This window comes from Aythya ferina (genome assembly GCF_964211825.1).
Source record: "Aythya ferina genome assembly, chromosome: 2".
Classification (NCBI taxonomy): domain Eukaryota; kingdom Metazoa; phylum Chordata; class Aves; order Anseriformes; family Anatidae; genus Aythya; species Aythya ferina.
The window spans coordinates 123,483,467-123,499,174 of record NC_140297.1 but is presented as its reverse complement, the minus strand read 5'-3'; the positions used below and the strand labels follow the sequence as shown (position 1 = coordinate 123,499,174).

Genomic DNA, 15,708 nt, shown 5'->3' with positions numbered 1-15,708 from the left:
TTATATGCAAACTACTGCAAAACTATGATAGCTGCATTTACCTAAGAAAGGAACCTGTTGCACCATATTAAAATGCGTAAAATTGCTCTTTCATTACAGTTTCTTGAACTTTTATCCTAATGTAATCATTAAATAGTTTAAACTTGACTATTTTGAAGCACCACTGTACTTCTCTTTTAAATAAATTTTGTTCATTATGCTGCAAGTTAACAATATGAATTTTTCCAGAATAAGCCCTATTCATTTTTATGCTCTCTAGTTAGCAAACCAAATAATTTTCCCACTGTGCCTTGCATGGATGTTTCCTCATTTAAAACATAGCTGTGGAATTAATATAAATGAATTAACATTTGTCTTTAATGTATTTATCTATAAAAATTAAGGATTCTAAAACACAAATAGGCATTAAGACACAAATCAGCCCGAAGTAAGTTACTAAAGAGCTATTTAGTTGCTTCTGACTGGATTCGGGATCTTAGAAAAATATATATTAAAAACCAACAAACTAGAAATTATTTCACTCCACTGGTTGTTAAACCTCCTAGATGTTCTGCTGTTTGCTCCACTTCCAGCACACAGCTTTTTTTTCTCTGTCCCAGACAATCCTCTGCTAAATAATAATAATAATAATAATAATAATAATAATAATAATAATAATATATTCACACAAGAATCTGGAAGATTATAATCATACAAGTGAAAATGGGAAACTGACACAATCCTAATGAAAGATTTTAGGTACTGTTATCTCATTAGCATTTGATATGCTTTATTGTTTAATAAATAAGTCAATTGTCCATTCTCATTGATTTAAATTTCCGTTGATATCATACAGCATGAAACTCTCAGAAGATGGTGACTCAACAGTCAGAGGATAGAGGGTCTGGGGTAAATGCATTTTGTAAGTGAATAAGGCCATTACCTTGACAATAACCCTCTTGTGGGGCCCCAAATGTAAACTGCTTATACTCTTTATCAGGTGATGGTATTTTCCAAGAATATGCTATATTCTTTGGTCTGAGTTTTGTATTTCTTTCACGCATACCTAAACACTGATATGTGAAGCACACTATGAAGGACTAAACAAACAAACAAAATATATAAAACACCTATGGAAAAAGTAAAGTATAGATATCTGTGTCTAGATATAGACACAGATATAGATATCTGTGTCTGTATGCGTGCGTGCACATACAGGCAGCATTGCTTTTCTAAGAGTACTGTAGCCTGTGTCTTTCTTATGAGTTTGCCAGACTTCCTGATCATTTAATGAAGCCTCCCCATTACATTTTGTTAGCAGTTGTCTCATACACAAAGTTTCCCGACATCAATACGAAGCCTTAGATTCTGTCATGACTCACCACAGCTGTATGAAAAGAACATTTGTCTCTCCGTTTCTCTGTAGTCTTTAGTCCACATCTCGTATATCTTGCTGCCACCCTCACCTTTGGAGCTATCCTATACTACCAGTTCCTGACTAATCAGCACTTCGTAGCTTTCTAAGGGAGCGTTGTTTAGGCTTCTGCTCCTCCTTAAGACCTACATTTTATGTTGCTTCTCCAAGTGTTCATATTTCTCATTTACTGCTCCAGGTTCCTTTAGCCTTTTCAAAATGAACAATGTGTACAACAATTTAATGACTTCCTCCCACTAAATATTATCTGAGAATTTCTTTGCTATATTTACTTGCTATTAGAAACCTAAATGAAAGCATGAAAATAGATTTGACGCTAATAACTGTCACATTAGGATGGAGAACTGAACACAGTATTGTTTGTAACAGTGGAAAAATATATTCACACTGTTTTCAGTCAAAAAGTCTGTTTTTCCATCACAGCCATGAATTACCTGAATTATGTTTTCAATAAGATTTTCAAGATATTACCAAATACTTTCTTAAGACATGAGTTATTTTTTTTGTACTCTATTTATCTCACCCACTGGTGCTATTCTATGCAGAAACAAAACAACTATGTTAAGATTTATGAGTAAAACTTTAGGAATAAATATTTGGTTGCATATTATTTATCCTATAGCTATAAAGATGTTTTTTTTTTTTTTTTTTTTTTTTTTTTCCCCTAAAGGCAGGTATACTGCTTAATTCCTTACATATGAGAGGAGGTAACTGACACAAACACATCCTTTTATTTTAAATAATTTTGTTCTTCTGCTTGCTCCTGTTTGCTCATTCAATATCATTGCAGTTTCACTACTGTTTTTAAGAATACTTATGATAGTCATGTGCTTATAGCAAGTTTGTTAGGCAGTTCTCACAGTCACTTTTCACACAGCTTCCTACCAAAGCATTCAACATATTCATATTTTTCCAAAGACCATTTAATTGTTTTTGATAAATGCTTTTTAAAAGATATTCACATTTTCAAACTCTGAACAATATATGGGTATGTATATAAGTGTTTTCTTGATAAAAGCATGTTAACAACATGGAGTCAACATTTCTGATGTGTGGTCTAGTTACTTTTAAGTGCTGAATAGGTCTATCTAATTATTGATGAGAGTAATACAGTACACTGTAAATGGCTTGACCTGTCATCTGCATTAACTTTACTGCCGATAAAACTGTCATTTGGAAAAACAGACTAAATGTCTTCAGAAGCTTTGGTTCAAATTTAAATATACATATAGAAAAACTCATGTATATATGCAGCATGGATCACATCCTTTTCAGCAGTATGACTGGTTCACAGATCCCTACAAACAAGTTCAATAAGTATAATCCTGACACTTGTAGTACCTAAATACTACAGTGTAAGTATGGGTTTGAGCAAAATTTGTTGTGTACATGACTGTCATATTCTGCCATTTTTACAAACTTTGTTCTTCATCTTGGTAGTTAATGCAAGACTAAGTCTCACCCCAGGTACTGTAGCTCCAGAGATGGATAGGTGTGTATCAGTACTTACAGCTGTCCTCTTCCTCCATGAAAATACTGATCACGTAACAGGCATACACAAATCCAATCAGCTGCATGAAAGAAAAGGAAAAGCAATCATTAGAACACTCTGAACACTTATTAAGCTTTTATTACAATGCTATATAAATACAGGTATTACAGCTATATTTAGAAAATATTTGCTTCCATTTCCTGAATTTATATGTAAATTTCAGAGCAAGTGGTCACAAACAGATAAATTAAAGAGACTTTCTCTTTTTTTGCACATTACATTATATTTTAAGATCTTTTTCTCTTTTCTAGCCCCACTGAGATCATCACTGATGAATGCTACTACAAAACATTAGGTCTGAACATCATGTTAGAAAGTGCTTGGATCTTGATCTTTAGCTACTATGTACATTTCTTTGTTTGTTGAATACTTCTGTGCTCATGAGGCTCAGTCAACATTCATTGCTGAGGGCCCCCTAAGAACCTAATTAAGATATAAAAAAGATAAAATATTTACTGAGTGCTATAGAATTAAGTTATAGTAAAGGTATTACAGAATCCACAAGAGATGTCATTTGTCTTACATAAAGTGATCCAGTGAAGGACTGCTTGGCCAAAGTTTAATTTGATATGTGAAAAAACATAATTTAGCTAAACAGTAAAGTTGTGTTATGATTCATCTGCATTAGGAAACACCTTATCAGAAGGACCTATCTGCAAACCACATTCACTATGCATGAAAAGAGCAGACGCATTTCCTCAAAGGACAACACCAGCAAAATCATGCCATTATTTTAACAGGAGCTCCCATAAGAACTTTCTTCCCTGTCCAGATCTGTGTCACTTGTGCAACTGAGAGGAAGGGATTAAAATCTTAGGACCAGGGAATAGACACTCTGCTCATTAGCTTTTAATACAGACAAAATATTTTCTTACGACCATCACCAAAGATGAAGAAAATTCCAATGGGAAAGAAAACATAATAAACTGCACTGCCCAGACATGTCCATGCTTGAGAAAATATTGTTTGTGCAGCTGTACACAATTTGTGCTATCTGAAAGCCTTGAAGAGGCTGTTCATGAAAGATTTCTAAAATAACCTAGAGATTAGTGTTTTTTTTTTTTTAAAATCTTTTTGTCTGATCCATTCAAAAAAAATTCTAATTAAAATAGTTCCTTTAAGGGTGTCATGGATCGACCATCTGAGAAGGAGGTAATTTAATAGCATCTAGACAGGTATAAGCTCCTTCACTGGCACAGAAATCATTCCAACCTGCTTTCTTCTTGAGCTATACCAGGAGCTTTACAAGCAGCTCCAAGATCCTCTCTGCAGACAAAAAGCTTGTCCACACAAGAGAATTCAGGGAAGTTAAGATGAATTAACTAAAGCTGTGAAATCAATGCATGTAAGATAAAGCACATTAAATCCCTGTGTGGCCTTTTCCATTCAGAAATAAAGTGGCCTCAGTTCACTGCAGCTTAATCCTCCTCCAAGGGATTAATCTTCCCCATGGAGAATTAAGCTTCAGTACACCCAGGCCAAGTTCCGTGTGAATGAGAGCTGTCACAGCGTTGCAGCCCAGTCCTGCCAGCTTCCTCTCTTGGGCATTCACCTCACCGATGTTTTGGGAAAATGAGCCAGTAAGTCTAATCCAGCTTTCCTCTCGCTTTGAGCAAGCTGCAGCTTCCTTAGCTTTTTTGGGAGTCATATTTACTGGGAGAAATTGTCACAGCCTTTATCAGGTGGGTATTGGATCGAAGTGTCTTTCACATAGGTTAACTGAAGCACGATTATATAAAGGCTTTCAAGGGATAAAAAAAAAATCATATTATATTTGAGGTATATTGCTTGTGCCACCCAAACATTACACATAGATTAAACTGCTGTTGCATTAAGTATCATACAAAACAAACAAACAAACAAACAAACCAGAAAATGAGTGGCTTTTCAAGAGGAAATGTCACCTGCTTATCTGCTTATTTACAGTATTTCCAGGTCAGCACTGACAGTGTGAGATTTGACTAGACAAGTCACTTGGGTTTGTTTCTTCTCCCTAAGTATGTGACTGAAATATTTGGAAGAGAAAAGCTGCTGAATAAATAATGAACACAATAAAAATGAATTGTAGTACAGCTTTTCAGGACAATAACAATTCATGTAAAACGTGGTATCAAAAAAAAAAAAAAAAAAAAAGAAAAAAGAAAAATCAAAAAATCAATAAAACAGATTAGACAATTTTAAATGGACCTGTCCTAGTAATTCTCCCTCTTTTATGCCTCTAGATGAGGTTACTAGCTATATCATACAACATTTGAAGACTATAGGCCACGATTAAGTAGAGTTAAGCATACATAAGAGACTGGATATGAAGGGAATTGCAAGTGGTCACAGGCATCGCAGCAATGATGCCCAGCAAGTTGGCAGTGCAGCTTGGCATGAGCCCTGGATTGGGGGTGACCTCTTGCTTTGTGGAATATCTTGCAGGAAGCACATATTTTTTGTGCTATATAATGTGTACTGTTATCATTCTAGATATAGGCTCCAACTTCTGCAGTTCTTCCGCACCATTCCCATAACAGTATTTGGAATCTGACTACAGAAAAGACCACGTTTTTATCTGTGCATCACCCTTTGCTGTCTGGCTACCCCATGGTGTAGGCTAGCTAAAGCTGATGATTGGGTGTCCTCACCCTCTGCCTTCAGCAGTAAATCCTAAATTTGCTGAGCTTCAGAGCACCCTGAAAACATTACCTCTTCTTCCTGATGTGAGCAAAGAATGGCGGTACAGACAGAGCATTGGAAATAGGAGTGACAGTTCAGCCCACAGTCTTTGTGGGTTGAATGTTTGTGAAGGAAGCTCAACGATTTAGAATTATTTACCGTTATCCAATTCTGTATTTTGTAATTTTTTTGTACTCAAACTTGGTGAGAATGCTATTTCCACCTCTCATCCTCCCAGCACAGGAAGAGATTTCCACTCTCATAGGTAACAACCTACTTGACACAAAGAAGAAAGCTACAGGGAAAACTACTCTGGGAGGTCTTCCCTCCAAAAAAGTATGAGGTTTGGCAAACCTGATTGTTTTAGCAGTCATAACAGCTTACATCTTGCTCTTTCAGTAGATCTTAAAGTAAACCTTTTGCTACTGCCTTTAGAGTTTGAAACATGCTGTTGTAATGTCTTTGTCTTATTTATGGCCTTATTCTTGAAGAATCAGCCATCTCTTTCTGCTTCTTAGTATTTCTTTTTATTTCTTAGCATTAGTAGATAAATATTCCTCAATCAGACAAAAATCGATATTACATATTATGTTTATGGCATATACTGGTTTAAAAGATAGACTTTCCTCAACCTGATTATCAATTAATACCTAGAGAAGTAAAAAAAATATATTTAGCCATGCTCAGTGTTTTTTTTTGGTTTTTTTTTTTTTTTTTGGAGGAAAAGGAAAAATCAGGTCTTTAATCACAGTGGGAAGTATAAAAATCCACCATATTTCAAAAACAACTGTCTGTAATCAAAAGGTAGAATGCATATTTCTGAAAGAATACAACAACAAAGAGAGAAAAGAGCCCTTTGACATTAGTTGTTAGGTATAGGTGATCAGTGGTGGACAGCAATATTTGGCTTGTAACTAACATACTTGTAATTATAGCTGGGTAACTGATATCTACAGTACAATTAGTAGGAAGTGATGAAGTGGGAATATAACCTTCTGCAGTTTAGATCTCTTTTCAGATCCTTAAACAGAGCTACAGCCACCACAGTGTGAATATTTTTATAAATGAATTAATTAAAACCTCTTCTTTTGCTTTATTGATGGACACACTAATAAAATATTTATTCCAACAAATTACTTTTGCTATCTTGATTAACCCAGCTGCTGTTTAATTAATAACGTTATGCTCATGTGAACCCATCCAGCCATCACATTAATTGCCAATTTGCAGTGAGCTGATTGATGCGAACTGCCTGGTTTCTTGACATTGGAAATGTTGGCTATTGGCCGGGCACCAAGTGATAGACATAAATGTGTGTTCCCTGATAACTAAAGAAACCATGATGCAAATGACCCGAAAGATATTTAATTTTCTTATCTTGTATTTCAGTAATCATTCAAGGGGACAAATGAAGTGGTTGGAACAGGATGTCCAAAGCATCAAATATCGCTAGCAATGAGAGGTGTATAAATGGGAACCTAGGGCTTGATCCAGACAGCAATTTAGATTCCAAAGTGGAACGTTAGAATCTAAGCAGGTATTGAGACCCCTGACAGCATCTAGTCTATCTTTCGGAAAAATAAAATAACCCTCAGAAGAGTCAAACATTGGCCATGGTTGGATATGAGACACTGAGTGCTTCTATGAAACCAACAATATTTTGGTACAAAAAGTCATATTTCTCCAATGACTAGCTGATAAACATTGCTCATATTCCCCACATCACAGTGATCAGGGTGTGGGTAACAATTGTCACCTTGTTTAAGTTGACAAGGACTTTGATGTGGAGTGCACAAAGGGATTTCTTAATAGTGGAACATAGGTACGTTAATATGATGTTATTATGAGGACATTTTATACGTAATTTCTTTTCTCCTGATACTCTTAGGTAGAAATACTAGACTGTTATTTTTTCCCTATGCAGGCAGTATAGTCTCTAGAGGACATAAATGCTTTAGTCTAACTAAAATCTCTAAGCTTGAGATATGGACATCTGCATGAAATATAAATACCTCGTTTAATAGAAGTGAAATTATATTACATAATTGTTCATCATTAACTGTAAGAAGCTGTGAAAACATGTAAGAAATTTAAAAACCTAATCATCTCAGCAAATATATGCTGTGTCTTAATTGCTTTAATAAATGAATATTGTTATAATATATCCTATTAAAAAGAAGAAACAAACTGGGTGTAAAATGTATATTTACTTGTAAATTAATGTATTTAATAGTTAACAGTTAATGTGTATTAACCTTTCCTTAGAAAAGCAAGGACAAATGCAAAATAAAATTAAAAGTGTTTATTTAAATCAAGGTTATGAACTGCAGACTGAAATATTTTTTTATTAAAATTGGTTATTTAAATAATTTTGATTTAAATCATTTTACCTGGCTTTATCATCATCAGCAGCTGTGGCCTTAAAATCTACTGTCTCAGTATGTGATTACTTTACTATCTCGTTCACACACTGCAGTTCCTCTAGTTCAAAAGAGATATATCAGAGTATACTGGGTATTTAAGATTACATGAAGCAGTGCTCTAGGCTATCAGGTTGATCTTCAAGATCAGATGTACAACAGGACACTTATCACTGTTAAGCTACTACCCAGAGTTTTATAGAGATCTCATTACAAGAAGACGGGACCATCCAAATAGGCTGGTAGCCTGGCTCTCAGAGAATGTACAGGTTATTATAGGTAAACTAGTTTTGGAAGATTCATCCAATCAAAAAGATATGACAACCCTACTTCAAGTTCTTCCTTGTACACTCCCAATACATTCAGGTCATCTCATTGAATATGGATTTATCTTGATTTCATTTGTTGCTCTTGACAGCTAAAAATCATTATTTCTTGTCTATCTGTGCGGTGCTTGAGAAGTGGTGCTTGAGAACCTTATAAATACAAGTCCCATTTTCTGTGAGATATTTCACTATTGGCTAATTTAGTAATGCATTAGTAAAGCATTAAACCAGAATGTGAGAATTCAGAGGGCTGGAGCACTTCTACAAAAACAGGCTAAGATAGTTGGAGTTGTTCAGCCTGGAGAAGAGAAGGCTCTGGGGAGACCTTACAGAGGCCTTCCAGTAGCTACAGGGAGGCTACAGAAAAGCTGGGGACTTTTTGTCCCACCAAAAAAGCTGGGGACTCCCTGACTCTTTGTCAGGGAGTGTAGTGATAGGACAGGTGGGAATAGTGTTAAACTAAAAGGTTTAGATTAGATATTAGGAAGAAATTCTTCACTCAGAGGGTGGTGAGGCACTGGAACAGGTTGCACAGAGAAGCTGTGGATGCCCCATCCCTGGAAGTGTTCAAGGCCAGGTTGGATGGGGCTTTGGGCAACCTGGTATGGTGGGAGGTGTCCCTTCCCATTGCAGGGGGGGTGGAATTAAGTAATCTTTACGATTCCTGCCAACACAAACCACTCTGTGATTCTATGATTCTATGCATAAGAGAAGCAGGATATTATCCTAGGATGTGTGTGTATATGTGAGTTAGTAAGATAGCAATATGTCTGAGATTATCAAGCATGAAGAATTTATAGCTCCACATATTCCACAGCAATGACAACAGATATCAAAAAATGCAATTTGCAGAAGAGGAATTAGGATCAAGGGTAACAACGTATACAGCTGTAGTTTAATAATAAGTATGCACTATAACTGCGTGACTATATAATGTATACTATTGTATATAGTTATCCAGTTTTATAATTATATATATAATTATTCAATATAAATGCTTGATTATATACTATAATTAATTAAATGCTTGATGATACACTATAACAATAGTTTTACACTATATTATAATTATACATAATTTCAAAACAATGCAATTTTTGAATTACAGAAACAGTTTCCAAGTTCTATTTTCTTTGTCTAGAACTAAATGTTGAAATGCACACCAATTTACTATATAAGTCCCAACCTTAGAGTATTAAGCAATCTAAAAACATAAAAGTAGACCAACAGCTAGAAGTATCTCCAGAAAACATAGTATAGCAGTAAGTTCTGAAGTACACTATTTACTTAATATTCCTAAAAACTATTGGATTTGATTTGAATAAAATCCAGGTATCAGGGGCATTGTCTAACAATTTCAACTGCATGACCCAGAGCCAGTCTGGTCCAACTGTGCTATTTAGAGTTGTAGTGGAGAGCTCTCCCAGAGGCTACAACTCAGATAGGACTTAAAATGGATTAAGCACTCTAAAAGTTGGTGAGAGGAGTTGATGGGTCCTTTAACTTTATATTGATAGGGGAGAAACAAGTGAGCAGAGATCCTAAAATAAACATGTGTTCTTCAAATGTACATAAAGGTTGTTGTTGGCTAATACTGCAGGAGATAACTCCTCTCAAATGCCATCTACCTAGCACTACAAGGGGAGAACAGCATGCTGGAAAAGACTATGCCTGTTAGTTACTCTGCTTTTTGAAGTCCTGCACAGTATCTGCTCTTCTCTTTTCCTGGTCTCTGTGGGGGCCCTTCATCTTTAAAATAAAAATTGTATTTGACAATCTAAGCCAAGATCAGAAGCATTATGATATGCATTTGATCTGGAAATTTATTTCTCCAGCATCTTAAATATAAAACTAACCCTATTGCTCGTTTGCCAAAAAGACCAGTTAAGAGGGAACAGTGCTATGTTGCCAATGTGTGTCCCAGCTTGGTTAGGGTTGAGAAAAACAAGTGAGAGCATTTTGTATTACTTCCCTCTCTCCCTCTCAAGTGTTTATCTTACTTGCAGCTTATTCTCCTTACTTTGTTTTCATTACAGGACCTTTAGAAAAAATATCATATGTTCTTAGAACAGACAGCTGGAGAATTTGGATCAGACTCCTTAATCCAGACCTCTGTATAATTTAGTTTATAGAATTTCATCTAGATACTCTGGTATCCCAGAGATAACATTGTCAGAGCATCTCTCACAGATGAGGTTAGGGAACAGCTGCTCTAGATGAGTTACACCAACAGAAGGAATCTTGGAACATTTGTCCTTGAGACATACAAGAGAAAGAAAAACGCCCCAAGCAATAATCCTATTGACTTGGTTGTCCATCACATGAAAGATATGCTTAAAATTTTGAATGAAATGGAAGTCTCAATATGTAAAAACATTGAACACAGTATTTAAACATGACTGGCTGGAATATAGTGTTTTATCTTGCAATAAATTAATCAAATGTTAATGATTTAATTGAATACAGTGAAATTCAATAGTATAATATAGAATCAATCTCAAACCTTGATTGGTAAGGGACAGAATGATGCAAAGGGAAAGGAATGTGGATGGTAAGAAGGAAGAGGGAGATAACAGAGATCTACATGTGAACAGATTCCTACAAAATAACCAGAAAATCATTGGCTAGGCAGCAATTTTCTTTTTTTTTTTTTCTTTTTTTTTTTTTTTTTTTTTCTCTAGATCTGTTTTTCATTCAGTATTTAAAGAAAATAGAAGTTCTGCTAGGAACAAGGTAGGAGTTCTCATACTTCCATTAATACCTAATCAGCTTGTCAGCTAAATAACAGAGTGAGAAAACACTTTACATCTAATTTTACAAGGAGACAGAAAGATGGTTTTCTTTTTTTTCTTTAAACCTGGCTTTGACCTGGGGACACTGGTTGATGAGAACCTCAACGTGAGCCAGCAATGTGCACTTGCAGCCCAGAAAGCCAACCATATCCTGGGCTGCATCAAAAGAAGCATGGCTAGCAGGTCAAGGGAGGTGATTCTCCCCTTCTACTCTGCTCTTGTGAGACCTGGTCTGTGTTCAGCTCTGGGGCTCTCAGCACAAGAAGGACATGGATCTATTAGAGCAAGTTCAGAGGAGGGTCATGAGGATGATCAAAGGGTTGGAGCACCTCTTCTTTGAAGAAAGGTTGAGGAAGTTGGGGTTGTTCAGTTTTCAGAATAGAAGGCTCAGGGGAGACCTCATTACAGCCTTCCAGTACCTACAGGGGGCTGGACAGGAAAGCTGGTGAGGGTATATATCCCTTTTGTCAGGGGATGTCGCTTTTGTCAGGACAAGGAGTAGTGGTTTTAAACTAAAATAGATAGATTTAGATTAGACATAAGGAGGAAGTTCTTTACTCAAAGGGTGGAGAGGCACTGGAACAGGCTGCCCAGAGAAGCTGTGGATGCCCCATCGCTGGAGGTGTTCAAGGCCAGGTTGGATGGGGCCTTGGGCAACCTGGTCTGGTGGGAGGTGTCCCTGCCTGCGGCCAGGGGTGGAACTAGATGGTCTTTACGGTCCCTTCCAACCCAAACCATTCTATGTCCTTTGTTGATAGAATACCAATATATATATATTCTTAGTAGATCAAAGGGTCCTAATTGGAAATAAGGAATTGGAAAAAAGGGTCCTAAATGGGAATATTATTTCCACTTATTTGTGGCAACAGGCACAAAGAATATATTTTAATTCTAATGAAGTGCAATCTGTAAGAATTATTTATTTTCTACTGAATTATTTCTTTCCCTTCAAGCACCATGTAAACAACACGTGGATGAAACTATTACATCACATTGAGGTAGTACCCGTACCCACTTAAAGACAGATGAGCTGTGGCACAGAAATAAAAATGCCAAATGTTTAAGATTTCAGTGAGGTCACAATGACTGTAAGAGTAGAAATACTACATCCTGATCCTTACTACTCTCTAACCTCCTTTAAAAATACTTCTTAAATACCTAGGTCATAGTAGCTAAGACTGAACACATTATAATTTTAGCTCATATTATCATATTAATCTATAAACATAGCCTGAAAAATGTATGAAAAAATTCAAAGCTTTCACTAACAAGAGTTATGCCAGAGCATGTGTCAGGGAAAACAGAACAAAAAAAAACAACCCCCCCTCCCCCCCAAAAAAAAAAAAAAAAAAAAAAAAAAAAAAAAAAAAAAGCTAAGTCTTTGTATTAACTCACTGTAGGAAATGTTCTATGATCTAATGAACTCCAAAGTAAGATTTAATCTCTAGCCTTCCCAGGTTGCCCCTATTAGCCCCCTAGTGGAACACTCAAGGAAGATATTCAGGAGTAACAGACACAGAGATGTACCTTAGAAGCAAGCTCCACAATGTGAAAGATGTGCTCCAGCTTAGACCCAGAACTAATTAAATCACAGAAAAAAATAGACTTGAATAATAACTAGGAGGAGGATAAAATTCACAAGAGTGCAGAAGTTCACATAAGTCAGCACGGATGAGTACAGATTGTCTGAAAACTTTTCTTATAATCTAGTCTGCAGAGGGAGCTGAAAAAGCATCATATAGTATTTCTCTTTGTGGATCTCAATTACAAACTGTTTTTGCACACATCATTATTATTTTATTTTTCTATTAATAATTTATTAAATATAGACAAGGAAAATTACAAGCAAATGCTAGTTTTGTTATTATTTTTGGAAGTATAAATAAATACTTGAAAATCTCATCTTCCTTAGAAGTTCACAGATGATAAGTCTGTGGACTTATCTATCTAAAGTCTAGTTGTTGTGAAGGTGTACCTGCATCTTTAGGAAGGAAAAAAGACAGAACATATGTTGGATTTTGACTCTTGAAAATGAAAAATGAAAAACATCACTTCTATGTCCACCAGAGACTTTGATATTGTTTTGTCATTTTTTGTGCATTCATCGAAATGCTAGTGATGCACAGAAGTATATCACAGACAGATGAAGCTGAGGAACAGCATTCTGATCATCATTCTGTTTTTCCTAATCAATTTCCATCTAATACGATGTTTAGCAGATGATCTACCACATGTATGCTTTCACTTGTGTATCAATCTGACGTACTCAAACCAAAGAACAAATGACTATTTTGAGCCACAGCTGACCTATTTTTGCTCTTTGGAAGAAACAGTACTATTATCAGAATTGTGTTTGAATTTATGTTTGGCAGGTAACAGTAGCGTCTTCACCCAGCTGTAAACTTGTGCAATGATTGCAATGCAGGTCATTTTGAAAAACCCTTTTATGACAGTTTATTTTCTTTTATGGCTATCTTTCCCACTGTAGTACTTTTTACTATGGATAATATTGGTTAATTCCTTCAAGCTGCTACCTGAATGTGCAGATGGAGGTTCACATACACACACACAAACACACCCCTATAATGCTTTGTGAAGTAGCCTGCTGTGATATGTAAGAAACAAGACTACCATAAAAGCAGCTATGTTATCTGTTTGCTCAGGTATTCCCAGTAAAACTGTGTGCTAAAAGGTTTTTGTGCAGGATTCCCACTGGGCAGAAAAGCTATCAAGAATTGCAATGAAGCTTTGCTTGCTCTCAGTGTTTAATGAATTTCAGAAGCAGCTTCTCTAGTCATATCTGACCCAGCATGATCTCTTTTACCACCTGTCTGTGACACAGTTTATTTTTTTGGTCCCCGTATGTGACTCACAGTTTTGTGTCCGGTTGCCTCCTGTTTCTTACCAACAACTATCATTTGACAGTGTATCCTAGTGCCTTCATTACCTTCATCTGGGTCTGACTGTGGGGCTTGAAGCCAAAAATCACTACTTCTTTTCAAAGGAGCCTAAGTTCAGGCTGTAATTAAGAAGTTTACAAACATAGAAGAAACACTGGAGCCCTTCTAGCAATGACATTGTCTCTGAAGATTCACACAAAACCAGCATAAGCATCCCTTCATGGCTGATGATCACACCCTCATGTTCTGTGTCTATGGGTGGCAGCAAGTGAATTGCCCTAGAACCAAACATCAGGATGTTTTAGCAAATGGGAGACAGATTTCTCCTCAAATCCTACCTTGAAGATACTGTTATTCAGAAATGCAAATGTAGACATAGAGCCTACACTTTGCAACTGCAACTTCAGGAAGAGCCAAAGCTGAAACTGTAGCTCTGAGAATGCATCTTGACCAGAGACAGGTGTTACTGGAGCATGTCTTTGCAGTCCTTGACCTTGGATCATCTAGACTGACCTTTCAGCTACAGCATGTAGAGATTCTTTATGGAAAACAAACACAGACTTCTTTCCAGGAAGCCAGATTCTGAATTACACAGCCTGAAGGAGAGAAAGTCAGGCAAAGAAATGTAAGCCTACTTCTGGCATCCAGAGCTGGTATTGATCTTTGCCAAGAAAAAAAATAAAAGTGTAATAAAAAATATTCAGTGATGTATTACTAACAAAGGACAAGCTCAAGCAGTGAGCTGTTGTAGTCCTTAGTGATGTGACACTAAGGCTGTAGGAATATGCAGAGGCAATAATTGTTTTTCAGCATGGGCAGGTGACCCACCAGCTCTCCAGCCCATTGCATCTACACAAACAGCTCTTCCAGCTGAACAGGGCCATGGATTTAAGCAGGTAGAGATGAGGTTTGGCTATGTTAAATGGCATTAAGATGATTAATACAGAACTACGGCCTTGTGCTGGCTGAAAATCCTAGTATCTTTTATCTTTATTTTCATCTTCAGATAGTCAGCAAAATAATGCCACTGACACAACTGATGAAGGACTCGGGTGAGCATAAGGAAATAATATGCTTATATGCTTTAGATAATTCATATAAATCAGAAACCAGAAGAAATGCATATATACTAGTCTTGGTGGATTCACCTGAAAGCATATAAGGGTCTTGCTAAAGCAATCTCAAATATGTACACGACTTGCTAGAATTTGATTAAAACAGGAGAGACTGAAGAACATTGGAAAGCCAAAGATTGTCCCTATCTATCTTTACACTAAGACAGGAAAAGGGAAGGAAAAGACCCACAGAAAGACCCGTAGAATTATGTTCCTAACTTCATTTACCATAAACTTACTGAAACAAGAAATCAAATTATTAATGGGTAAACAAACATACTACTAAGAAGATAAGGTGAATTTATTCACATTAATTTATCAGAAACCGAACCATGTTAAATTGAGTCTGTTCTTTTTCAGGAGAGCTAATGGGCTTTGTGGTTAGGGAAGAAGCAACAAGTGTGATAAATCTTGTTTTTAGTAAGCATTTTGACATTGGTTGGCATTCTTATAAGCAAACTATGAAAACGTTTAGACCAGAGTATTGCTATATAGATTGAACAACTGTCTTGAAAATTGAACTCATAA

General features: G+C 36.2%; 1 protein-coding gene across 5 annotated transcripts in view; it reads right to left on the bottom strand.

The window, feature by feature from the left end:
• NKAIN3 (sodium/potassium transporting ATPase interacting 3) overlaps positions 1–15,708 on the bottom strand; it is a gene marked incomplete at its 3' end in the record, with an annotated part of 379,768 nt that overhangs the window by 23,873 nt on the left and 340,187 nt on the right. For 4 of the 5 annotated variants that reach the window (XR_014689539.1, XM_084509282.1, XM_084509283.1 and 1 more), the window contains exon 5: positions 2,925–2,985. Coding sequence is in view for 4 of the 5 variants with exons in the window: in XM_084509282.1 (XP_084365408.1) it covers positions 2,925–2,985 (61 nt within the window). Of the gene's footprint in view, positions 1–2,876; positions 2,986–15,708 lie in introns of all 5 variants that reach the window. The other variant, XM_084509285.1, reaches the window with a different exon arrangement.